The following is a 20,644-nucleotide window of genomic DNA, read 5'->3' as shown; positions in this document are numbered from 1 at the left end:
TCTGTATAGTAGACAAGAGTTTTTAGTCTTGTAAAATAGAGTATAAATTCTTTTTGTAATTGTCAGAAATGCCTGAAGTTGCTGATTTTGTTCTAAATAGTGTGATATTTGAACATGGAGATTAAATGTATAATATTTCTATTTGTTACTGTAATACATATTTGCAAAACCTGTAAGATAAAATAAGCTACTGCTTCAGTCTTTATTATCTAGTTTTGTGAAGTAATTCTGTTTTTCTTTCTCTCTGTGTCTCTAGTGACAGTGCGTTTCAGATTATCTCTGTTTGCAAAAGAACAATCCTAGGTTTGAATATTGTAGGAGGAATTAACAGAAATGAAGGGCCTTTGGTATATGTTCAAGAAATTATCCCTGGTGGTGATTGCCATAAGGTAAAGGCCTTTTTTCCCTTCCTTCCCCTTCAGACACCTGTATTTTTGCCTTAATTGCTTTGGTATGCTACATCTGCAGTCATATTTTAAATACAAAATGTGTTTGTGTTCTTCCTTGCTTTCTCTTTTAACAGAATTATCTCATTGCACTCTTACAGAGTTACATGGTAATGAAAATATATTCATAAGTTCATTTGAGGTAAATGAGGATCTTATTCCTCAGCTTATGTATGAGAAGGTACAAAACCAACTTCTATAAGAGACTGCATGATGCAAGGTAATGCAGGAAGGATGGGACAGAGCTACAGATTGCACCTCTTTTTATTTTCTTGGACAATCATATTTCCCTGAGACTTAATTTAGATGGATCCTTGCAGTTGGAAATCATTATGTAGGCAAATTCAAAAAAAATTATTCTGACAGTGCAGACTAATAAAATGTATAAATTGATGTTGATGACTGTTTTAATTTGTGACAAATGCAGTATGTAAATCAGGGGGATTTGTCAGTGTAAAAAGTGAATAAATAATGCAATATCCTGGTTCAGGTACACAGAACTGTTTATCCAAGTGTCTCCTCTGGCATCCAGAGTAATTATGGTTATGTGGAAGTGTAAATAACCAGCCTTTGCCTCTGGCCCAGCAAGAGGGGATGAGCTCAATTCATGAGCAGTGGGTTTTGTCCCCAAGCAGTTTATAACTATTTGTTACTGAATTTTTGTAGACTAAGTTTAATCCTAAAATGCAAGCTGGAAGATAAAAATGCAAGGTTTCTCAAAGACCTCTTCCAATAGATAAATGATAATAATTTCTCTTTTATTTTCTCCTATTTTGTTGTGGCTTCTAAAATATTTTTCTTACTGTGAACATATAATTTAAAGCCTATCACACATAATCAATAGACTGAGGCTAAGACATCAATTTCCATTAGGCTCTAATATTGGCAATAATAGAGGTAATTTCCCAGTACTGGTTATCTTGTTTGGGAAGGTGAAACAGAAAGCATTTTTCAAATCTCTGCCATGTGAGGGCACCATTGGATATCTCAGAACATGCTGGATGAAAGCAAAATGAAAGATCTCCAGCTTTCTTCTTTAGCCAAAACACTAAGTGACAAAAAAAAAAAAAGTAGTAAAGTACTGGCACAGGTTTGAAACAGCACAGCTAAAATTATGGTATGTAGGTGTTAGGCAGGTAAAATTATACTGGTTTTGAGAAGGTATTTTATTTATTTCCTATGTATCATGTTCTGTACACATTTTTTTTCACATAGAGTGACTTTTTGTTTGATTTCTTAGGAGCTGAAGAGCAGAGACGTGTTCTGTGTTACATGATGTGTATTACATTAGACAGATGTCATACTCTGTAACCATAGGTGAATTACATGAATTTCCAGTTGAATTGCTGAGGGCTCTTTGTAAAAAAGAGTCTCTGGGACAGAAATGTGAAATGTTCTTGTGCTGGTAGAGAGTTTGCAATTAATTCAACAAAGCACAAAGCTGACAATATTATTTCTGTCATGGTTTTGACTGGTGAGTACTAATAGACCAATCTGGTTTTCTCATTAACATGGCCAGTGAGTGTCTGAAGAGTTCCATGTATTGCCATGAACATTTGCTTTTGAAATACAAATTTATCCAGCTCAGAGCAGAATTAATTAGTAAAGAGGCTTCCTAAAGTCAGATGGGTCGGTGCTGGAAAAATCTGTTGTTTATTTCCAAGGTTTTTTGTTTTCTGTTTTTTTTTTTTTTTAACAGAAATGTTTAGCTGGGACCAAAGTTCTTCTCCATACAATTTCTGAGGTCACTTTTCTCTGATGAGTTTTTATAATGACTGCCTTAATGGTGAGGGATGATTGTTTAATCTGTTTATTTCTGGAGGCTTGTCAAGCACAGGCAGAATGCGGAGTTATTCTTGATATTTTTTAGTCCCAGTAGAACCAGGGGAATTTGTCTGAGTGCTGTGACTACACAGTTCTTTCTGTAGTGTTAGCAATTAATATCAAGCTTGTGAGTTTGGTTTTATATTTGTTATTTTAGGATGGACGATTGAAACCTGGGGATCAGCTTGTGTCCATCAACAAAGAGTCCATGATTGGAGTCTCCTATGAAGAGGCAAAAAGTATAATCAACAGAACAAAGACGAGGTATCTGTTACTGTCAAACAGCCAACCATCCAAAATGGTTTAATAGATCATATTGATGATCAGATTAATGTGAAATGTGGTTTCGTGTGCTTAGAAGAAATGAGGGATACTAATTTTTTAAAATACTCCGTTGTAATGTTATTTTGTAGAAAAGATTGAAGTGCACCTTTTAGACCTGCAAAATTATGATACTTTAATGTTTAAAAAAATTACAGTATTTGTCTTTGTAATGATGGGTAACAGAACATCCTTTTAGAAAAATAATTAAATAAACCCACACACGTGTTTGGAATCGTGTAATTTTTGCAGAAGTATAATCTTACGAATAACATAAGTATACAATATGTTGAAACTTTTTAAATTTTTATTCTAGGTTTGAAAATTTTTGGGAGATAGCCTTTATTAGGCTGAAAAACACACCCAGTCTTCCACAGAATCTGCAGCATCCTTTCAGCCTCTTAACATCTTCTGTAGCTCATGGAGAGCAACAGGCAGCAGCACTTGGTCCTCTTCCCTCTCCTAGTGGGAGGCTGGTTTCACCATTCCCTCCAGATGCTGTGAGTGTACTTATTACTCCTCTTACAACAAACTGAGCAAATGGTTGTTTTTTCTCCTAATTGTAATTGAGTTTCCATTTTATTAAGAAAACAATAACTGTCTGTTTTCCTGCACAATAACTTTTGGAAAAACCATGTTGTATAGCAGGAGAGTAAACCACACTGATGAGAGGAATTAGTTGACTTGGGGTAAGAAAACAAATGAAATAAGCATTAACTGTGTCCTTAGATACCAAGCTCTCCTTCACTGTTTCTTTGAAATTTTGGAATTAGATACAAATAGTTATGTATTTCAGAGACAAAACACTCCCTGCTTACTACCTCTGTGAGAGTACAGTACAATCTCATACTTTCTCTGTGATGATGAGATTTTTGCTTTAAAAAAGTCCTAGAAATACGTGGGGTTTTCCCCCTTTTTTGGCTAAGCAGCAATTTTAATTTGTACAGCTCACCATTACTGTAAAGAAATAATGTTTACCATGAGAAAGAAGATTTCAAAATTTATATTTCAATTTTTGATAGCAGATTTTCAGTTTATCATATTTTTAAAGCAAAATAAAGTATTACCTTAGAAGAAGGAAAAATAAAATGTTCTCAAATACAAAGTCAAAACAGGTGACTCTCAAATCTTCTTATATTTGTACTTAAAATTCTTGCCCATTTTTCTTTCCCATTAGGGGTATAAACATTGAAGTGGGTTGCCTAGAGAGTCTGTACTGTCTCAGTCTGTGAAGGTTTTCAAAACCCAAGGTTTTGATGAGGCCCAAATCTGATTTTTTCCAGTGCTGTTCCTTCTCACCACCACCCCCTCCATGTCTTTCTTTTTCCCCTGGGGTTGTTTGATCTCCCCAGCCCTTTTTTCTTCCCCTGGTCTTCCTGTCTCTTTTTTCATGAACCTGTATTTCTGGTTTGGCTTGTGATCTGCTTTAGAAATGGTATTTCATGACTTTTCATTTCCTCTTGTAGATGGAAACTGGAGTCAAGATGGGAGAGCACTCTCCAATTACTGCTCTAGACAGCAATCCTGCTGATGTGTCTGCCACGGGTAAGTGCTGATTTAATTCCCTGCCACCCTTTTCCTTGTTCTTTCAATAACAGTCAAACAGAACATAGTGCATAGTGAGACTCAGCAGTCTTTAAAAAAAAGGGAATATTGCACTGTTTTTACAGTCCTAAATAAAGCACTGAGATCAATGGATTTTTAGTAGCTTCTGTCAAATATAACTTACATTGTCTCTAACAAACAGCTGAAACCAAACAAAAATGAGTGATCACAACATTTGCTATACAGCAGTCATGATAATAGACTCAGTAGAAACCAGATAATGAAGACTCACATATAGATCAAGATTAGGTTGCCATAGAAACTGTGCTTTCTTGATTTGATGAAATTCTGGGCTTGTATGCTGCTTGCATGGTTTTTGTGCTTAAATGAGGGCAGCATATTGAAAGGATAGAATTAACATGCAGCCCTCTTAACAGCTTTTCAGTTAATAACAAATACAATATATTGTGTGTATTTGTATTTTAGAGTCATGTAACAAGGACAAGAGTCACAAGAGTCAAGATCACATCTTGAAAATATCTCTTTTGAAAAAACATTTAAGGAAAAACAGGGTTTGTGAAATGTGGTCAGAATCAAATCTGAGCGGAACAATTGTAATTCCTGTGGGAAAAAACTATGTTGTATTTAGATTGAAAATGCAAGAGTGACCCAATAATCGGAGTCCCCATTAGCACACTGAAAGAACTGACTCTGTTCAGTATTTCTCTGTGCTGACCTCAATATTCTTCAGGCAGTAGCAATTAGGCATAAGCTGAACTTCTAAATTTCATGTCTAATGTACTGAGGGGAGGAAGAACAAATACACAGGATGTGATTAATTCCAGATATCTCTCCACTGATATTATTTAAATTGTACCTGCATTTTTTTAATACCCCATATTAGATATTCAAATTTAAAATTAAACAGTTCCCATATTGCCTATCTGACCAGTTGGTTCCCTTCCTTGAAGGGTGAGCTGCTCAAATGTAGGGCTGTTGAAACTGGCAAAGTTTTACTATTGAATACACCTGGAGATTAATGTTCACACAGTTTTTACTTATTGGCTGTGAAAAACACTACAACTGACTCAAAGGAACAACACAAAATTATTATTTTTTAATATATTCAGTATATAAGACTCTTGGTTAATATGATTGAGTAGACAGGAGCTTCTTCTTTTGAAGGCACCAGGAAGGGCCCAGTCTCTGAACGCATCTGAAGAACGTAGGGAGTAGAGCAGAAAGCACAAATACTTGCAGCTCCAGTTATGTTTCATTTTCTTCGTATTTAACAGCACATCTTTAGAAAAACCTGCCACTTCTTTCATGCTGCCCTTTTTCAAGGATAAACTTTCAAGATAACCTTGAAAAATTCAAGCATCTCTTAGATGAGATACTCTTGTTTTTAACACTTTATAAAAAAATCAGCATAGTTTTGAGAAGGTTTTTCCCCAAACTCATACACTAGGCTTTTTCATTCTGAGCTGCAGGGAAGTTGAGCCAATTCCACCAAGGTTCTAGCCCACTGCCTTCAGACTTTAATATAGCATGTGAGAGGTGTTAATGTCAGAGATTTTCAAGATATTTTGGTTTATCCTTTTGGCATGTAAAGAGAATGTAAATTACTTTGAGCTTGGAAACAGATATGCTGTGAAACTAAAAAAATTAAAAAAAAAAAAACAAAACAATTCTCTGCAGATACCTTCTGTTCCTTTAGAGAGAATCTCAAACTGCAAGATCCTTTACTTGTCAAACACTGGTTTTGATTTCAGTACCTTTTTAATTCATTAATGAAACGATGAATTAAGACCTACATTCTATTTATAAATAAGGAATGCAAACAATATTTTTTTTTAATTTGTATACATCTACAATCCAAAGTGATAGTTGAAAAAACCCATTTAAACTTGTGTTTGTGGCTGTAAGGGTGGAAGGGGCTGATGGGTGATGGCCTAATGGACAGGAGTTCTTGGAAAAGAGTTCCTTCCCAGAAAAAAATACTGAGAAGCCTGTGGAGTTCAGCCTAAGCTCCCTCCCATGTTTGGAACAGGTCATTCCCTCTCTTCCCAAGAGTTTTTTAGCTCACTCCATGTGCCAGTGGCAGCTGTCAGTTACACTCAGGGTGTGTCTTGGAGGTCTCTCTTGGGATTCACAAGTGTGTTTCCCCTTCTGTTTCCTGAGTATCTGTGTATTTCTGAGAGAAGAGAAAATACCACAAGGAGAAGCCATATGCTTGATGGATTACTCAAAGCTATTCTTGGTTATTTTCTGTTAATTTCCTACTTGTCACTTTTTTTATGCGAAAAAAAATAGTGAAAGTGTTTGATACCCGTAATTTTTGTTGATTACAATTATGTCCTTTAAAAAAAGAAGTCAGTCTAAGGATTAACATGTATTTTTGGCAAGTGGTATTTAGCTGGCATCCACTTGATGAGTAGAGCTTCAGAAGAAATTTTTTCAAAGCACTAGTTACCACTACATCATTATTACTTTTTTTTTTTTTTCTTAGTTATTGCCCCCAGCCAGAATGATGATTGTGAGCCCCAAGGAAAGAACTTGAGTATTCATCTCAAAACAGAAAAGCTGGAGAGGGTAAATACTAAAAAATCTTCTGAGTTCTCCTTCCTCCCCCTTCACAATGCAGGTAAAAAAGATATGGACAGTATTTCTAGGCTGACAAACTTTAACTGACACACAGAATTTTCTATTTGGTTGTTATTTCATGTTGCAGGCCAATATTTCAGTTTATGTATTGGGCAAATTACTGTTTTTGTTAATCTAATTACTGATTAACTCTTCTGGGAATCAGAACATCCCTGGGGATTTTTAAAGCAGTTATTAAGGACAAAGGGGTTTGCTTATTACACTCATCTGTATTCAAGGTTAAATAATATCTGAACATCTCTCAATTAGAAGGAAAAGTCACTGAGTGGCTCTGGAATAAAAGTGCTATCAGTGAGAGTGTATCAGGCTACAAAGCCTCTTTGAAGTGTAGCTCTTTAATTACACCCCCATGTCCCTGCAGTCATTATCCTTAGTCCTTTCTTTTTTCACTCCAAAATAAGTTTTTCCTTCTAGGCACTGAATTATCTTGGGATTCAGCTCACAGATGAACAGCAGCAAGCCCTAAGGCAGCAGCTTCATAAAGATTCTAAAGGAACAGTGTCTTTTGGAGGTAATAATTTGTTAATTACCATAGAAAAGAATGAAAAATAGAAATACAGAAATTATATATAATAACCATTAATGTATTTCTTGTCAGTATTGGGCTGATGCTGCAAATAAAATGATAATTTGAGGCAAGAACCTTATTTTGCTGTGTGAAAATAATCTTGAAGTTCTGCTTGAAACTAAGTAATGTGAATGCAAATCACAAATTTATTTTATTAAGAGCAGCCTTTGGAAAGTTTTATTTTGTGCTCACAAAATCTTGAATTTTTTGTTCTGACAATAGGGAGCTGTAATTTTTCCAGAAATTACTTGGGAGAGTTGTGATAGTTAAAGAAGCTTCTTGAAGCAAGTAAATGGATGGATCATTTATTTTTAGTATGTGGGAAGCAAGAACATTTCAACTGTTGCATATAGAAACAGGTTTGCAGGGAGACCATCACAATTCTTCCAGCTAAACCTAATTCTGATGAGAATCAGTTACTTCTTGTGGTTGTGACAATTAAAAAATATTTTTTGGAAACTGTGAGACATGGTGGTTCTGGTGCTAAAACTGATGGAAATTTCCCTTTCCCTAAGTCAATGAAAAACACTAGCCTGTGAAAATTAGTATTTTCTACTTAAACATCCAAAAAGATCTTCAGCAGGAAAACTGCTGGATGTTCTGTCAGATTTTGTATGGAGTAAACTGACCTTTGTATTTCCCCCTTTCTGTCATAGTGTAGCAGAATTTTTAAATCCAAAATGTATAGGTAATCCAAGTCGTGTTGATTGTGCATTAGACACTGTTTGTATTTAAAACTTTCAACTTGGTCAACATCAATTTTACTCAGCCTCTATCAGGGGTTTAAGGGGTCTGAAAGGAAACAGTGATCTCTGAGCTAGCAGGAAATTTTGTTTTTTTCTTGTCTCCTCTGAAGAGATTAGAAGGGCAGGTATGTATACCTGGTGTGCAGATTGATTTCATTTTTCACAGACACCTGCCAGATGCAGAACCACTCAGCTACTTTGAAGGTGAACTTCACACCACCTTTGTTTTCTTTTTTCCTTCACAATTTGATTTGAGGATGTTTCATTCCACTATGTGTTTGGGCCTTTTTATTCTTATCAGCTTTTCCAGAACTTTCTCTTTGGAGATACATCTCTGATTTTCTTTTTTTCCTTTAGAAACCTGCATTTATCAGAGTGGCTGTTCATGGTGATATTGGCAGTTGTGTTGCATCAGTGATCTGTTACTAAACTGAACTTCCAGGCTATGGCAACAAAATCTGAACTCCTTTTTTTCCTAGATTTCGTTGAAGTTTCAAGAAATCTGTTGTCTGTGCAATCAAATGAAACTGATGATGGCCACAAATCTGAAACCTTTGGGAACAGTGAAGTTGCCAGCTTACAGGACTCACAGGTAAAATACGTGCCTGGTCAGTGTTTTAACAGTTGGGAGGAGATTATTGGAGAGTTTATTCTATGTAAAATAACTAGAAATCTTGGGCAGATGTTTAAAACAGCTCTGCAGCATGGGGTTCTTTAAGATTAAGATAACCTAGTTTCTGTGAAGCTTTTTTAAGCAGCTTAATTTGTAGAAAGCAACTAATGTAATTAAATTGTGGTTTGTTTTAAGTCTGGACAACATTGATTTACTGAGGTCTCTCAATACAATTTGGATTACTGCAACCTGTGTGAGTGAGAAACAATTACTGGGCCCAGTGATTTGAGCTACTGCTACAGTGAAAATGATTTTATTCTAGAGGTGACTTGAAAAAAGAGCATTTTTAGTATATGAACACTAAAATAAAATGCCTTGTTATTTAAAATATTAAAATAGCATTGTATTCTTGATGCTTTAAAAAGCACTTTATTAATCCATTTTTAAAGGAAAAGTAATTGTTCATTTGGAAGATTAAGTTGTTTAAAATTTTATTAAGCATTTTTAGCATTTTCAGATCTGTAAATCATCCTAAAATTAAGATTTCCTTCTCATTTTATTAACAAGGACTTTTAATATTAGTTGTTAAAGATTATGGAAGACACAGTTAGCAATCCATTCCACCCTTATATATTTATATACCTGCAGTTTGTAACCTGTGATTCCTTGGAGGATGATGTAGAAAAACTTAAGAAAGAAAGAAATGAAGCTTTAAAAGAAATGAGCAAATTAAAGGTAACACTATTGTTTATTTGCTTTAAATTAGTCAAGAGACTAGGGAGGTTTTTTGAGTGTGTACAGGAATTGTATAGGAATTTGTTGGTTATTTGAATTTTATGTGCAGTTTTTCATAGATAAATAAAATTGCAGTGCAAACAGTCCTAATCACATTTGAAGATTGCTTACAATATATATTGAGACAGTGAATTTTAGCCGTTATACTGAATGCTAACACATTTTTTAATCTGGTCTATAGAGAATGAGACTGCTAAGCAGACATTTCACAGAAGTGAATTTGGAGAAATGACTGATTTGCATGGCAATTTTATTTAAAAATGGGTGATGCTAGTAACTGCAGAGTCTGAGCATGTGCTGATTCTTCTGAAAGGAATCAGAACTGGAGGATAAATTACCCTATGTGCAAAATTAATACATATTTTCCAAGACATAACACAATTCCCAAGTCCTAAAGCAATAAATATTATTTCTTAATACCCCAGGTTGCTACCAAATTCCCATGGTCCTGAATTTCTTTTTTAACAAACCATAAGATAGGAAGTTCTGTGTTCAGCATACATAACTCTAGTTCTTCAATAGGAGTACTGAGCTTGGGATACAGACAGGTTAAAAAATTGCCCTGTGGTCCAAAAAATTTCTTGCTGTAAATTTCAGAAGCATTGGGTTGAAATGGCCAGAGGTCAGTTCTCTCTTCTGTGCACAATGATTCTTCTTCTGAGAGCTTTGTACTGAAATGAAAGAACCCCATTTACATTGAACACAGTGAAAACTCACCAGGTGTCCCTAAATTGCTGATGTGGAAAACTGACAGTGATCAATCAATAATTAATTGCCTTATTTCTTACACTCTTTTTACACACATCCCAGAAATGTTCAGGAAATAATTCTAAAATACTCAAGAAACTTAAACAGCATCAATGAATTCACAGAAAAGTTATCTTTTAGAGATGCTTTTATCACAGGTTTTATAAAAGTTGTTGATAGAACTTAAGTATTGTTATCTGTAGTTTTGGAATAGCTAATTGCTTTAGGACCAAAACTCCTTCTCTTTCAAACTTATTTATCAATCTTTTTTTTTTTTTTTAATAGGAAGAATTGTCTGAATCTGTGAACTTACAGAAGCAGTTGGCAGAGCAGCTACAAGTAGTCAAGCAAGTATGTTGAAGTCTCTAAAAATTATAATCATGTAAATATTTTTAATTTTTTTTATGGAAGGGAGAAAGGAGCACTTCTTTTTCTCTTAGTGCTCATATAGACTATACTTTGACTCTGATTTCAACACAGAGGTGGTTCTTGTGTTACTACAGAGCTTTTGATTAAAAGTGGAGAATTGATTCTTCACTTTTTAGAGCAGTAATCTATTTCTCTGCTATTGAATTCAGACAGGAATCCTGAGACCAGCTGGATCAATGAAGTGGGATGATTATGTAGTAGAACCTTTCTAGTCTTAAGTGTTCTTGAAGAGATTTTGCTGCTCTTAGGCAACAGTTGCCTAATTTACAGTCCTAACATTAACTACTTTATATGTCAGCCAGTCTTAAGTGTGAAAAAATTACCAGGAAAAAAAGTTGTAGTCAGGGTTTTCTGAGGAAAGTCTTTTTTTCTGCATCCAAATCTATCTATAATTATGAGCCAATAAATCAGAGTATTTGGCTTCCTTGTGTCTCTTAAAGGAAATTCCCAATTAAATGTAAGTCTCATGTCATTTATAGCCTGGATTCAAAACCAAGGAAATTTCCTGTTCCCCCTTCCTCTTGAACACCCCATCAGTTTTTCCTTCTGATGAGCTGGCTGTTTTCCTTCCCTCCTGCACTGCTGCACCTATTCTTTGCGGGCTTCTCCTGTCACATGTGATGTAAAAATGCAAGATAAAGTTTGAAAATCCCCTGTATTAAGATTAGTTTTATATTTTGCTCCTAAGATTTGTTGAACACCTTCATTATCACCTTTTATTCCTCAAGTACACCAGAGCTTGCTTGGAAGCTTTTTCCATTAGTATTGTGTCGTTTCCTTCTGTACACTGTGGGAAATAAATTGGGTTGTCTTCTGGATAACATTTAACTGGAAGATTTGTTCCAGTAATGCACTTGAGTTCCCTTTCTCTAATGGTTTGACTGTGTTGTTCTAGACCAGAACACTTGTTCTGTGTTATTAGTCCAGACTAAAGCTGGTACAGAGTACAATCCCCAGTACAAACCTGCTTTTCCTGGGAAGGCAGCCTTGGACAGGGCTGGTTTAAGATGTTTTAGGTGGCAGCAGTGCCCATTTGCCACCACTCGAGGTCCTCCCACTTTTATTTTTCTTAGGTGCTGTCGTGTAGTGGTGAAATTCAGTTTTGCCCTGCAAACCTCCCAGGGATAAATACTGATTTTTTTGTAGGAATTGAAAGGATTCCATCTAGTGAAGTGAAAGAGAAATACCACATTATATATAATTATAGCATTGTGTGATCTATTTTAAGAGATAAAAATGGGCTTTTAATGGATATTTTCTTCTGTTTATACTTGGTGCACGTTCAAGTGTTTTATATATATATTACTATATATATATAGTAATATATAAAAATTATATATATAATAAATATATATATTGCCATTTATATTAAATATATATTATATATATTATATATATATATATATATAAAATATATATAATAAATATATATATATTGCCATTTAACTTGTGATGTGCATTCCTGCTTGAGCTGGTTAGTGAAAGGAGTTAATAAGTACATTATGGAACCCTAATGGCCTGATTAAAAGTAACAAACAACCAGAATAAACAAAAAACCCAATTTAAGGCTGTGTTTAAGGTCTTCTGACATCAGCCTAATTTAAACTTTTTTTTTGAAATGACTGCTTTCCTGAAAAAGAAGGTTTTAAATGCGGATTTAGGTTACCAATCATATATTGAGGCATATTTTGTGGTATTTCTCTTTTCCACTAATTGTGAATTGCAGAGATAACAGATTAATTAAGACAGCCGTACAAATATTTTGGTTAATGAACATGCTTTGTTAGTACCAATTCATTAAACAGTGATTGACTCTCTAATGAACATCATGAATAAACCCCTAAAATTGGAAATGCTGCTAAACTTGCAGTGAAGTAGTAATTATTTTCTCCTATTGGTATGAGACAATTAAAATTCGTTAATTGATCTATTTTTGCTTTGAAGTTGTGATATAGCACTATATCTTTGGGGCTTCCTTGAAATCATATGTAAGCTGAAATTGGCACAAAACACAGAAAAGCACTGAAGTCTTGCCAAGAGCACGAATGTGAAATCTGTAATGATGTCTTCTGTCTTCCTGGAGGAGTTGGCCTGGATCCTTTGCTGCCTGAGAGTCCTGGGGTATTTCAGCCTCAATGATCCCTTCTGTACTACAGCCTTTCCTGGGCAGTTTCTGTCAGCTGGAGCACTCTGCTAAACATAGGGAATGGGAGAGGTTGTGAAGATAAGACACTGTTTGTGCTATCCCAAACTCCTGGATTTGGTTCATAAGGCTGAGATTTGCTACTCTGTAGTTGTTTTCTCTAAGGGGAAAATAGGGGCTTTGAGTGACTGCTATTTTTTGGAAGCAGTATCTAATCTCTGTCACCCTGCCGGAAAGAAGTATTTGGTTTATTTCATGAGGTTTTTTATTTTAATACATAGTAAAGATACTTAAAGTTCTTTTAAAGGATGAATTCAATATACAATTTTTGTAGAATTAATCAACAAGCATGATTGATTTGTGACTACAATTTTCACATAGTTTAAAAGAATATCTTAGTTTAGGTGTTTGTAGTGGCTGGAATAAAACTTGGATAAAACCTTCTTACACTCAGATTTATCCAAGGAAGAAATAGAACCTGGCTTAGGAAGAAACCTGTACCTTGAAATTGCTTTTTCAAGGATTCAGCTTCTCTCTTCTAGCTGTTAGTTTCTTATTGGTTGTAGTGGCTTCATACCAGATCAGGACAATGGGTCCCATGAGGTGTTTATATAAATGAAATATTAGCAGCTGCAGATCCTCTGACTGTTGTGTGTCAGAATCCTAGATTGGTTTGGATTGGAAAGGACCTTAAAGCTCATCTCATTCCACCCCCCTGCCATTGAGAGGGACACCCTCTGCTATCCCAGGTTGCTCCAAGCCCTGTCCAGCCTGGCCTTGGACACGTTTTTCATACATTTGAGTGGGACAAGAGCTCGTGTTGCTGAAGTGGGTATTACCCATCAGTTCTTCACTGGTGGGGCCCCCTTACCTGCCAGGTGAGAGAACCCACTGTGTCCTCACAGTACTAATTCCAGTAACTGGAGAATGGGAAAACCTGATGGAATCATTTCCCTTTGTGCCCCTCTGCTCCAGCAAACATCTCTGGTGTGTCAGACAATTTTACTAATTCAGTTGTAGTGTGTGTAATTGTTTCATTGTAATGTAAGATGCCATTGTTCCTTAATTATTCCTTTAGGTCTTTCACTGTTGAAATCTGGTCATACTTAGTCTGCTATTAGAGAGAAATTAATATTCAACAACTGGAGTTCTGAAAAAACAATGGAGGAGTAAAGGCAATTCTGGATTGTAAGAGATTAAACCTTTATCTCAAGGATGTCTTCTTTCAAAATGAAGACCTCCCTTTTCATAATAGCAATTTTCTCTTCACTTTTCTTATGTCAGTTTATTTAAATAATTCCTAAGTGTGGGTTTTTAAGATGCCACCCTTTCTCAAGGCCTCTGTGTTCATTTATATTAGTCAAACTTAATGTCAGAGCATCTTTTCACTTTTGTCTCCAAGAGTCTTTTTCCCACCTCCAGCCTGTTTCCCAAGGATGCCTTTGCTGCTGAAGGCTCCCAGCTCATCCTCTATAGCAGCAGGGCCCAGCTTCTCTTGCTGTTGACTCATTTTGTTTCTTACATTGACAAAAAAGTGCCCTCCCCAAAGGCAGTAATTTGACCTCTGCTTCTGTAGGTTGATAACTTCTAAGAAGTCCCCGTGTTCCCTGAATTGTTTCTAGGAAAAAGGAGTGCCAAGAGCAGCTTGCAGGAGGGGTGATTGCTGTGCTTTCAGGGAGTGTGAGCAGTAATGACCCTCACACTGCTCTTAGTGCTGTAAACACACAACTGTGACACCAACGTGAGGAAAAACACACACACAGAGCAATAAGCTTGGGATGAGTCTGTGTTTCCAGGTGCAGGTGGTTCTTGTGTAGTTCACCTAATGCTTCCCAAAGAAAAAAGAAAATCATTCTACTTGCTGTCAAATTAAAGGTCACTTCAATGGATCTCTTAATGCTTATGCCGTGTAACAGAAACCTCTAAATTATGCAACACCAATGTCACCTGTGTTCTCTAATAGTGTTGCTGTTCTACATGTGTGGTCACTTCCACTGCTCTATTTTCTGAGAGACCAGGATGTCCCTGGCCATTGTCCAAATTGCTATTATATTGCAAAGATGAGGAAGATGATGTGCTGGTTATATGTCACTGATTAGCTGATTTATGGCCCAGAATACATTGTCTATTAAGACTAACAGTGTAGAGGTTAAAAGTCATATGAAGCTGAGGTTGGTAGAGCATTTTACAGAAAGAACATTATCACAAAATATAGGAAAACATAACTTGAAGGATATTGATTTATAGGATAAATGCTTCTACATTAGGAAAGAATTAAATCTGCATTTTTAAGTGTGACTGACCTCTCCAGACATTTCTATTATGACACCTTTTATATACAATTTCTTCCACAAAAGAGGAAGATCTGGTCATCTAGGTTTTTTAGAAACAGCAATTTCAAACCTAGCTTCTAGAAGGTTATTTCCTCCCCATGGTAAAGAGTCATAGTGTGTTTCTCTTCTATGGGAGGAGTAACACCCACCTTTTTTCCCTCTAGTTCCGTTCCCAACCAGGATATAATTATAATTATAAGATGTAATAGGTAGACCAGGAATACAATATTCACCTAAGTATCCTTAACTGAGCAATTTCTACAAAAAACTTCTAGCTCTGTGAATTTGTGTATTCAAATCTGATAACTTTAATTATTCAGAAAATTGCTAAAAAGCGACTTTTCCTAGAGATAATTAATAGCTGATGGAAAAGATGGTTCAGTGATTTTGGTGCCAGTGAGCCTGTACATTTTGTGTGAGCAGTTTGTTTGTTTAATTCCTAGATGAGTGTAAACTGATCCATTGGACAGACCTTTAGTTTGGCTTTCTAATTTGCTAATCAGTTAACTTCAAATAATATTCAGTCCTAAAATGTATGGAGCAATAGCTTTCTTGAAAGAAGATTTTGCAACATTTAGGGATTACGTTAGTTGAATTAAAAGCTAACAGTTTCTGATTTTCTGTTTTCTGTACATTATTTATATATAAGTTTTATCTACCACTCTTCTGTGATAATCCTGGATATTAGGAGAATAATAGGACCAGGAATGAAGCAGAAAAATAGATTTTATATTAAAGCACTGATTCTGAAAAGAGTGTGGACTGAATTACTTGCATTAAAAATCCATCTACATGATGTGTGAGCTGTGACTAGAGTGTGAATTCATGCAATAAAAATGAAATGAAGTAACATCTCATTAAGGTGCTTTTTTAGTGTGGAAGCAATGGGGCAGATCAACAGCATCTGGTGCATTTCAAGAAAACCTTTCATTCAAGTAGATTTTCAGTAATTATAGAACTTGTTATTTAATTTATTAGGAAAATTATGTCTCTGTACATACCTGGTTTTCATTTGCACATCATAATGTTAAAAATTAGCAATGGAGCCCTCTAACCATGAACACTACCAGATAGCCCTGATGCCAACTGCAGTACTTGTGAGCTAAATCTGCTCTTTCTTTTGGTAGCTGGAATTGTAACTTCTCCACTGAATTATATAACCTGCAGGAAGCCAAGGCAGCTGTGGAGGAGACAAGAGCCCTGCGCAGCAGAATTCACCTTGCAGAGGCTGCTCAGAGGCAGGCCCGGGGAATGGAGCTGGACTATGAAGAGGTGATTCGCCTCTTAGAGGCTGAAATTGGAGAGCTGAAGGCTCAGCTCACTGAGCATTCTGGCCAAAATAAAGTAAGCAAAGTCTGTCAGAGTTACCATGGTTTCCTTGCTGTTGTCATGTATCTGGTTTTCATTTTCTTTTCATCTGCTTTTCTAAAGTAGGTCACTGTTTGTCTTTTATTATTCAATAACTGGGATGTGGATTGAAGAGGGTAATGTGAAGTGTACGAGGCTTCCTTTATCCAGGCATCTTTGGGCTTGAAAAACAGGAGCTCCTAGCATATGTGGGTTATAGGTCAGAATGGCACATCTCAAGCATTAAGCATGGGAGAGTTTCTGGGCTGCAGATATATTGCCTTTAAAGACTACACCTTGCATATATTTGTATGCTTTTGTACTCATGTGAAAATGGCCTTCAGGTTTATGTTTCTGGTTTGGTTTGGAAAGACAGGTGCCTGCTGAGGAAGGCAGGAGCCTCCCCTGAAATGGAGAATGCAAACCCTCCCCACCCCTCCGAATTGCTATGAGTTTTAAATTAAGGGGCTCTCAGGCAAAAAAATATGGGAGCAGGAAATAACAGTTCTTTAATAGGGAAGAAAAAAAACAAAAGGATAAAATAAAACAATGCAAAACACTAGAACATTGTGTAGAATTTTCTAGTGAACTCAACCTGACACCCTGTTGGTCAGGGTGTTGGTAGCAGTCCAGTTGGAAAAGTGGCTGCAGTCCTCCTGAGGTGTCAGGTGTGGTTCTCTTGGAGCAGGGGTGTCCTGTAGAAGAGGGTGTATTCTTCCTCCACAGATCTGTGGAAGTAGAAGCAGCTGCTGTTCCTCTGGGGAATCCAGTGGGAAGCTGTGCTGAGGTGTCAAAATCCCCAGATTATATCTGGGTAGCAATGCTTGGCTTCTCCCTCTGGGCTCACTTCTCACAATGGGATGGTGCAGTTCTTATCAGCCATGCAGTGACATTCTATAGCCTGTTATCAGCAGGTGTCCCCTGCCAGCGAGGAGTATGATCACTCAGGGAGAGAGAAAAGGAGAAATTGCCCACTTGACACCAGACAACTGCCCTACAGATGGTAATAGAATACATCTTGCCTTGCAATCTGGAACAGTTTCTGTTAGGCAAATAACAAACGTGTAAAGTCCAGTCCTGTTTCAAAGTAAATTTAAATTTAATCAAGGTAATCGTTTGAATGCTACTAATCCTGCAAATAATAATAAAAAATATTAATTGATCCTTATATTTTAAGTCTACTTCATCTCCAGCAAGGCATTTCAGAACAGGCTAAGAAATAAAATATTTGATGCACTTCAAGTTTTTTTTTGCATAACTCCTGACCTGTGTTTTAGACACAGTTTGAACAAGTGCAAGCAGGTTGGCATTTGTGAGGTTACCTTGTTTTTCTCATGAAAAATGAATGTGCGTATGACCTGGTGAAGTAAACCTATTTAAATGGTGCCCTGTTTCATCCTGAGAATTAATTTAATATTTCAAGACATTAGAAGGTAAAGTCAAGCTCTGGGGTAAACAAGCTTGCAGAGAACAGCTTAGGAAGTCCCTGTGGCTCCCAGGAGGAATTCCAATCATCTGATTGTGAGTGATGAGGTTAATCACACCCTGGATGTTCTGTCTCAACATCTGGGTGAGATACTCCATCTTTTATGTCAGGTGTTCTTGCATTACTGTTTGTTTTCTAGGACTTCTATAAATAGCCAAATTTTAAGAGATTCATAGAGTGTGGGTTGCTTTCCTGGAGGTTTGTTCCAGGGATTCTAGCTTGAGTTCCTGAAATTCTGACTGAGTACTACAATATCTGTGTGGAAATTTGAATCTCTGCATTTCTTATCCAAAAGAAGCAGTATCAAGTAGGTGCCAACTCCATTTTATAGCTTTTTGTCCCCATCCTGCTGTAAAAGGGGAGTCAATTACAGGAGCCAAGTTTCAGGCAGGGTCATGCCTGTTTTTTTTTTTTTTCTTTAGTGCCTGAGTAAATCTTCCCCTAAAACACACTCACTAAATGGAATATAACATATGTTGAGCATAAATAAAAATCAGATTGGTCCCTCTCACTTTTTTAGTGTGAAAGAGTGAGTTTTTTCACCAGCTTCTTCTCCAGAGTGAACTGTGCAATTACCAAAAAAAGGTGTTTGAATCTACAGATTCTTTGACATTCAGGCATTCAGAGGGATGATGGTTCTGCTGCTTTGTACAGAGTATACAAACAAATTATTTGCAGTAAAGTTAGTTAGTGGGGTTTGGTGATTATTTTGTAAGTGTTTTAAAGTAGGTTGTGGGCTTTCAGAATGATCACCTGCAGTGTGATGGAAAAGTTTATTTTTTAACTACAGTGCTTTTTCTGTATTTTGGAGAGATCTTTCTAGATCTTGTGTCCCGCAGACAGCTGTGCTAAACAGACATGCCCAGGTACATGGGAGGACTTTGCTCATGGTCCTGTCACAGGAGCAGTGCCTGGATCTCTAATGAAACCCAGAGCCTCCAGAGCTGGATCTGAAAGGGCTCACATCTTCTGTACTGGAGGAAGGGATGCATAACACTGATCAATAGGTTATACAAGTGCATGCAGAGACATGGTAGGGGGTAATTTCCTCCAAGATGTGCCATAATTACTGTGTTGGCCAACTGATGTGTGGATGCAAACTAGGGAACGGAGTTTGTTCCAGCTGTTTGTGCACCCTGCTGAGGTAGTGTCACCATAAGGTTGGTAGTTTTGATCAAGTCATCATTCAGTTCAAGCTCTCTTCATTTTCAGCCCTATCCCTGTTGTTATCTTCCAATTTTAATTTACCTTTCTATCATATGCCAAAATCTGTTGCAGTTTGGAGCTGATTTGCCAGCTGCTCAGGCATTCCAGTTTTATGTTTTACAGAAATATAGAAAAGAGTGTGTTAAACATTCCAAACACTCTATTCACACTATGTCTCTGTGTGATCCATGAGAGGAAAATTATTAGAATAAAAGCCTTAAAATACTTTTCCCAGGAGAGCATTCATGACTTGAGAAAGAGGGTTACAGTTCTTGACTGCCAGCTACGGAAATCAGAGTCGGCCAGGAAGACCTTTGAGGTGGCCACTGAAAAATTGCTACAATTTGTAGAGGTAACTTTGCCTTTCATTTTTACAAATATCTTATTTGGAAAAGGGTTTTGTTGATGTTTGTGAGGAATGAACATAGTAGAATGGGTATAAACCAGTTTGCAGAGATCCTTTCATTCCTGGAAATATAGATGATGTGTAAGTGTGCAGATCCATCTAGAGGTTTATATAATCTTTGAGTTTTGCTGTGCTGGACAAATGAAGATGATCAGATAATTTTTTCCACCTGAACTCTATCAATTTCTGTGAAACTCCTCAGAAGAAAAAGGCAGAAAAGCTAATAGTTGATAATTCTTTGGCATGTTATGAAACAACAATTAAATAAGTGATATTGTTATATTTACTTCATTTAAAGGGGTTATAATATTTTGGTTTTTACTTTTGCAATTCTACCTGGGAGACACTAGACTCTTTAATTGCAAATCAGGTCCCCCACCCCCAAATAGACCATCAAACTATAAGGTATTAACTTTTTGACTGTGTTGATTTATAAACTGTTAACTTCTTGACTATGACCAACAGGTTGTGCATGAAATACTTTCAGATAACTCTACTTCCTCAACAATTTTAAGGTAATGAAATGACAGTATTAATAGTGAAAAACTCTACCATTGTTTCCAAGTCTCAAAAAATTGCCTTTAGCTGGTTTTTTTCTGTACTTTTGCTGTATAGTTCTGAGTGTCATTTTATTGAAGGAGAGGAATGGCATGAATTATAAATTAGGCTTTCAGGATACAGCTTCATTAAAAACCTCTGAATTAAATTAAAATAGTTAGTAATTGCATAACTATGATTGTCTGGATGTTTCCATAAAGTAATTATAATGTACTAATGATTAGTTAAAATGCAAGGAACCTTAACAATGGGTTATAATTTTTTAATATTCTTTTTTAGATTTTCCTAGGTGATGTTGCATCACAAGGAATACAGTAGCATAGAAATAAATTGGTAAAATATATATCCATTTACATTTTGTTACTTTTCTTGTTTAAAAAGCTGCTGGGAATTTTCAAGAAGATTTAAGCAGCCTTTGGTCCTTCAGAAAACTGGCATGACTGTGCCTATATATCGCAGATAGCATT

General features: G+C 36.2%; 1 protein-coding gene across 15 annotated transcripts in view; it reads left to right on the top strand.

Moving 5' to 3' along the window:
• Positions 1–20,644, top strand: part of STXBP4 (syntaxin binding protein 4) — a 77,647-nt gene that overhangs the window by 14,071 nt on the left and 42,932 nt on the right. For 12 of the 15 annotated variants that reach the window (XM_050981477.1, XM_050981480.1, XM_050981469.1 and 9 more), the window contains 12 exons: positions 257–389; positions 2,428–2,534; positions 2,908–3,091; positions 4,058–4,136; positions 6,646–6,728; positions 7,215–7,311; positions 8,594–8,706; positions 9,376–9,462; positions 10,555–10,620; positions 16,342–16,518; positions 19,449–19,565; positions 20,085–20,134. In XM_050981477.1, the coding sequence (XP_050837434.1) occupies positions 257–389; positions 2,428–2,534; positions 2,908–3,091; positions 4,058–4,136; positions 6,646–6,728; positions 7,215–7,311; positions 8,594–8,706; positions 9,376–9,462; positions 10,555–10,620; positions 16,342–16,518; positions 19,449–19,565; positions 20,085–20,134 (1,293 nt within the window). The remainder of the gene's footprint in view (positions 1–256; positions 390–2,427; positions 2,535–2,907; positions 3,092–4,057; positions 4,137–6,645; positions 6,729–7,214; positions 7,312–8,593; positions 8,707–9,375; positions 9,463–10,554; positions 10,621–16,341; positions 16,519–19,448; positions 19,566–20,084; positions 20,135–20,644) is intronic. The other 3 variants (XM_050981481.1, XM_050981482.1, XM_050981478.1) reach the window with 2 other exon arrangements.

Source organism: Serinus canaria, chromosome 18 (assembly GCF_022539315.1).
Source record: "Serinus canaria isolate serCan28SL12 chromosome 18, serCan2020, whole genome shotgun sequence".
NCBI lineage: Eukaryota > Metazoa > Chordata > Aves > Passeriformes > Fringillidae > Serinus > Serinus canaria.
Note: the sequence above shows the minus strand (reverse complement) of the source record. Positions and strands in the feature narration are given on the sequence as shown.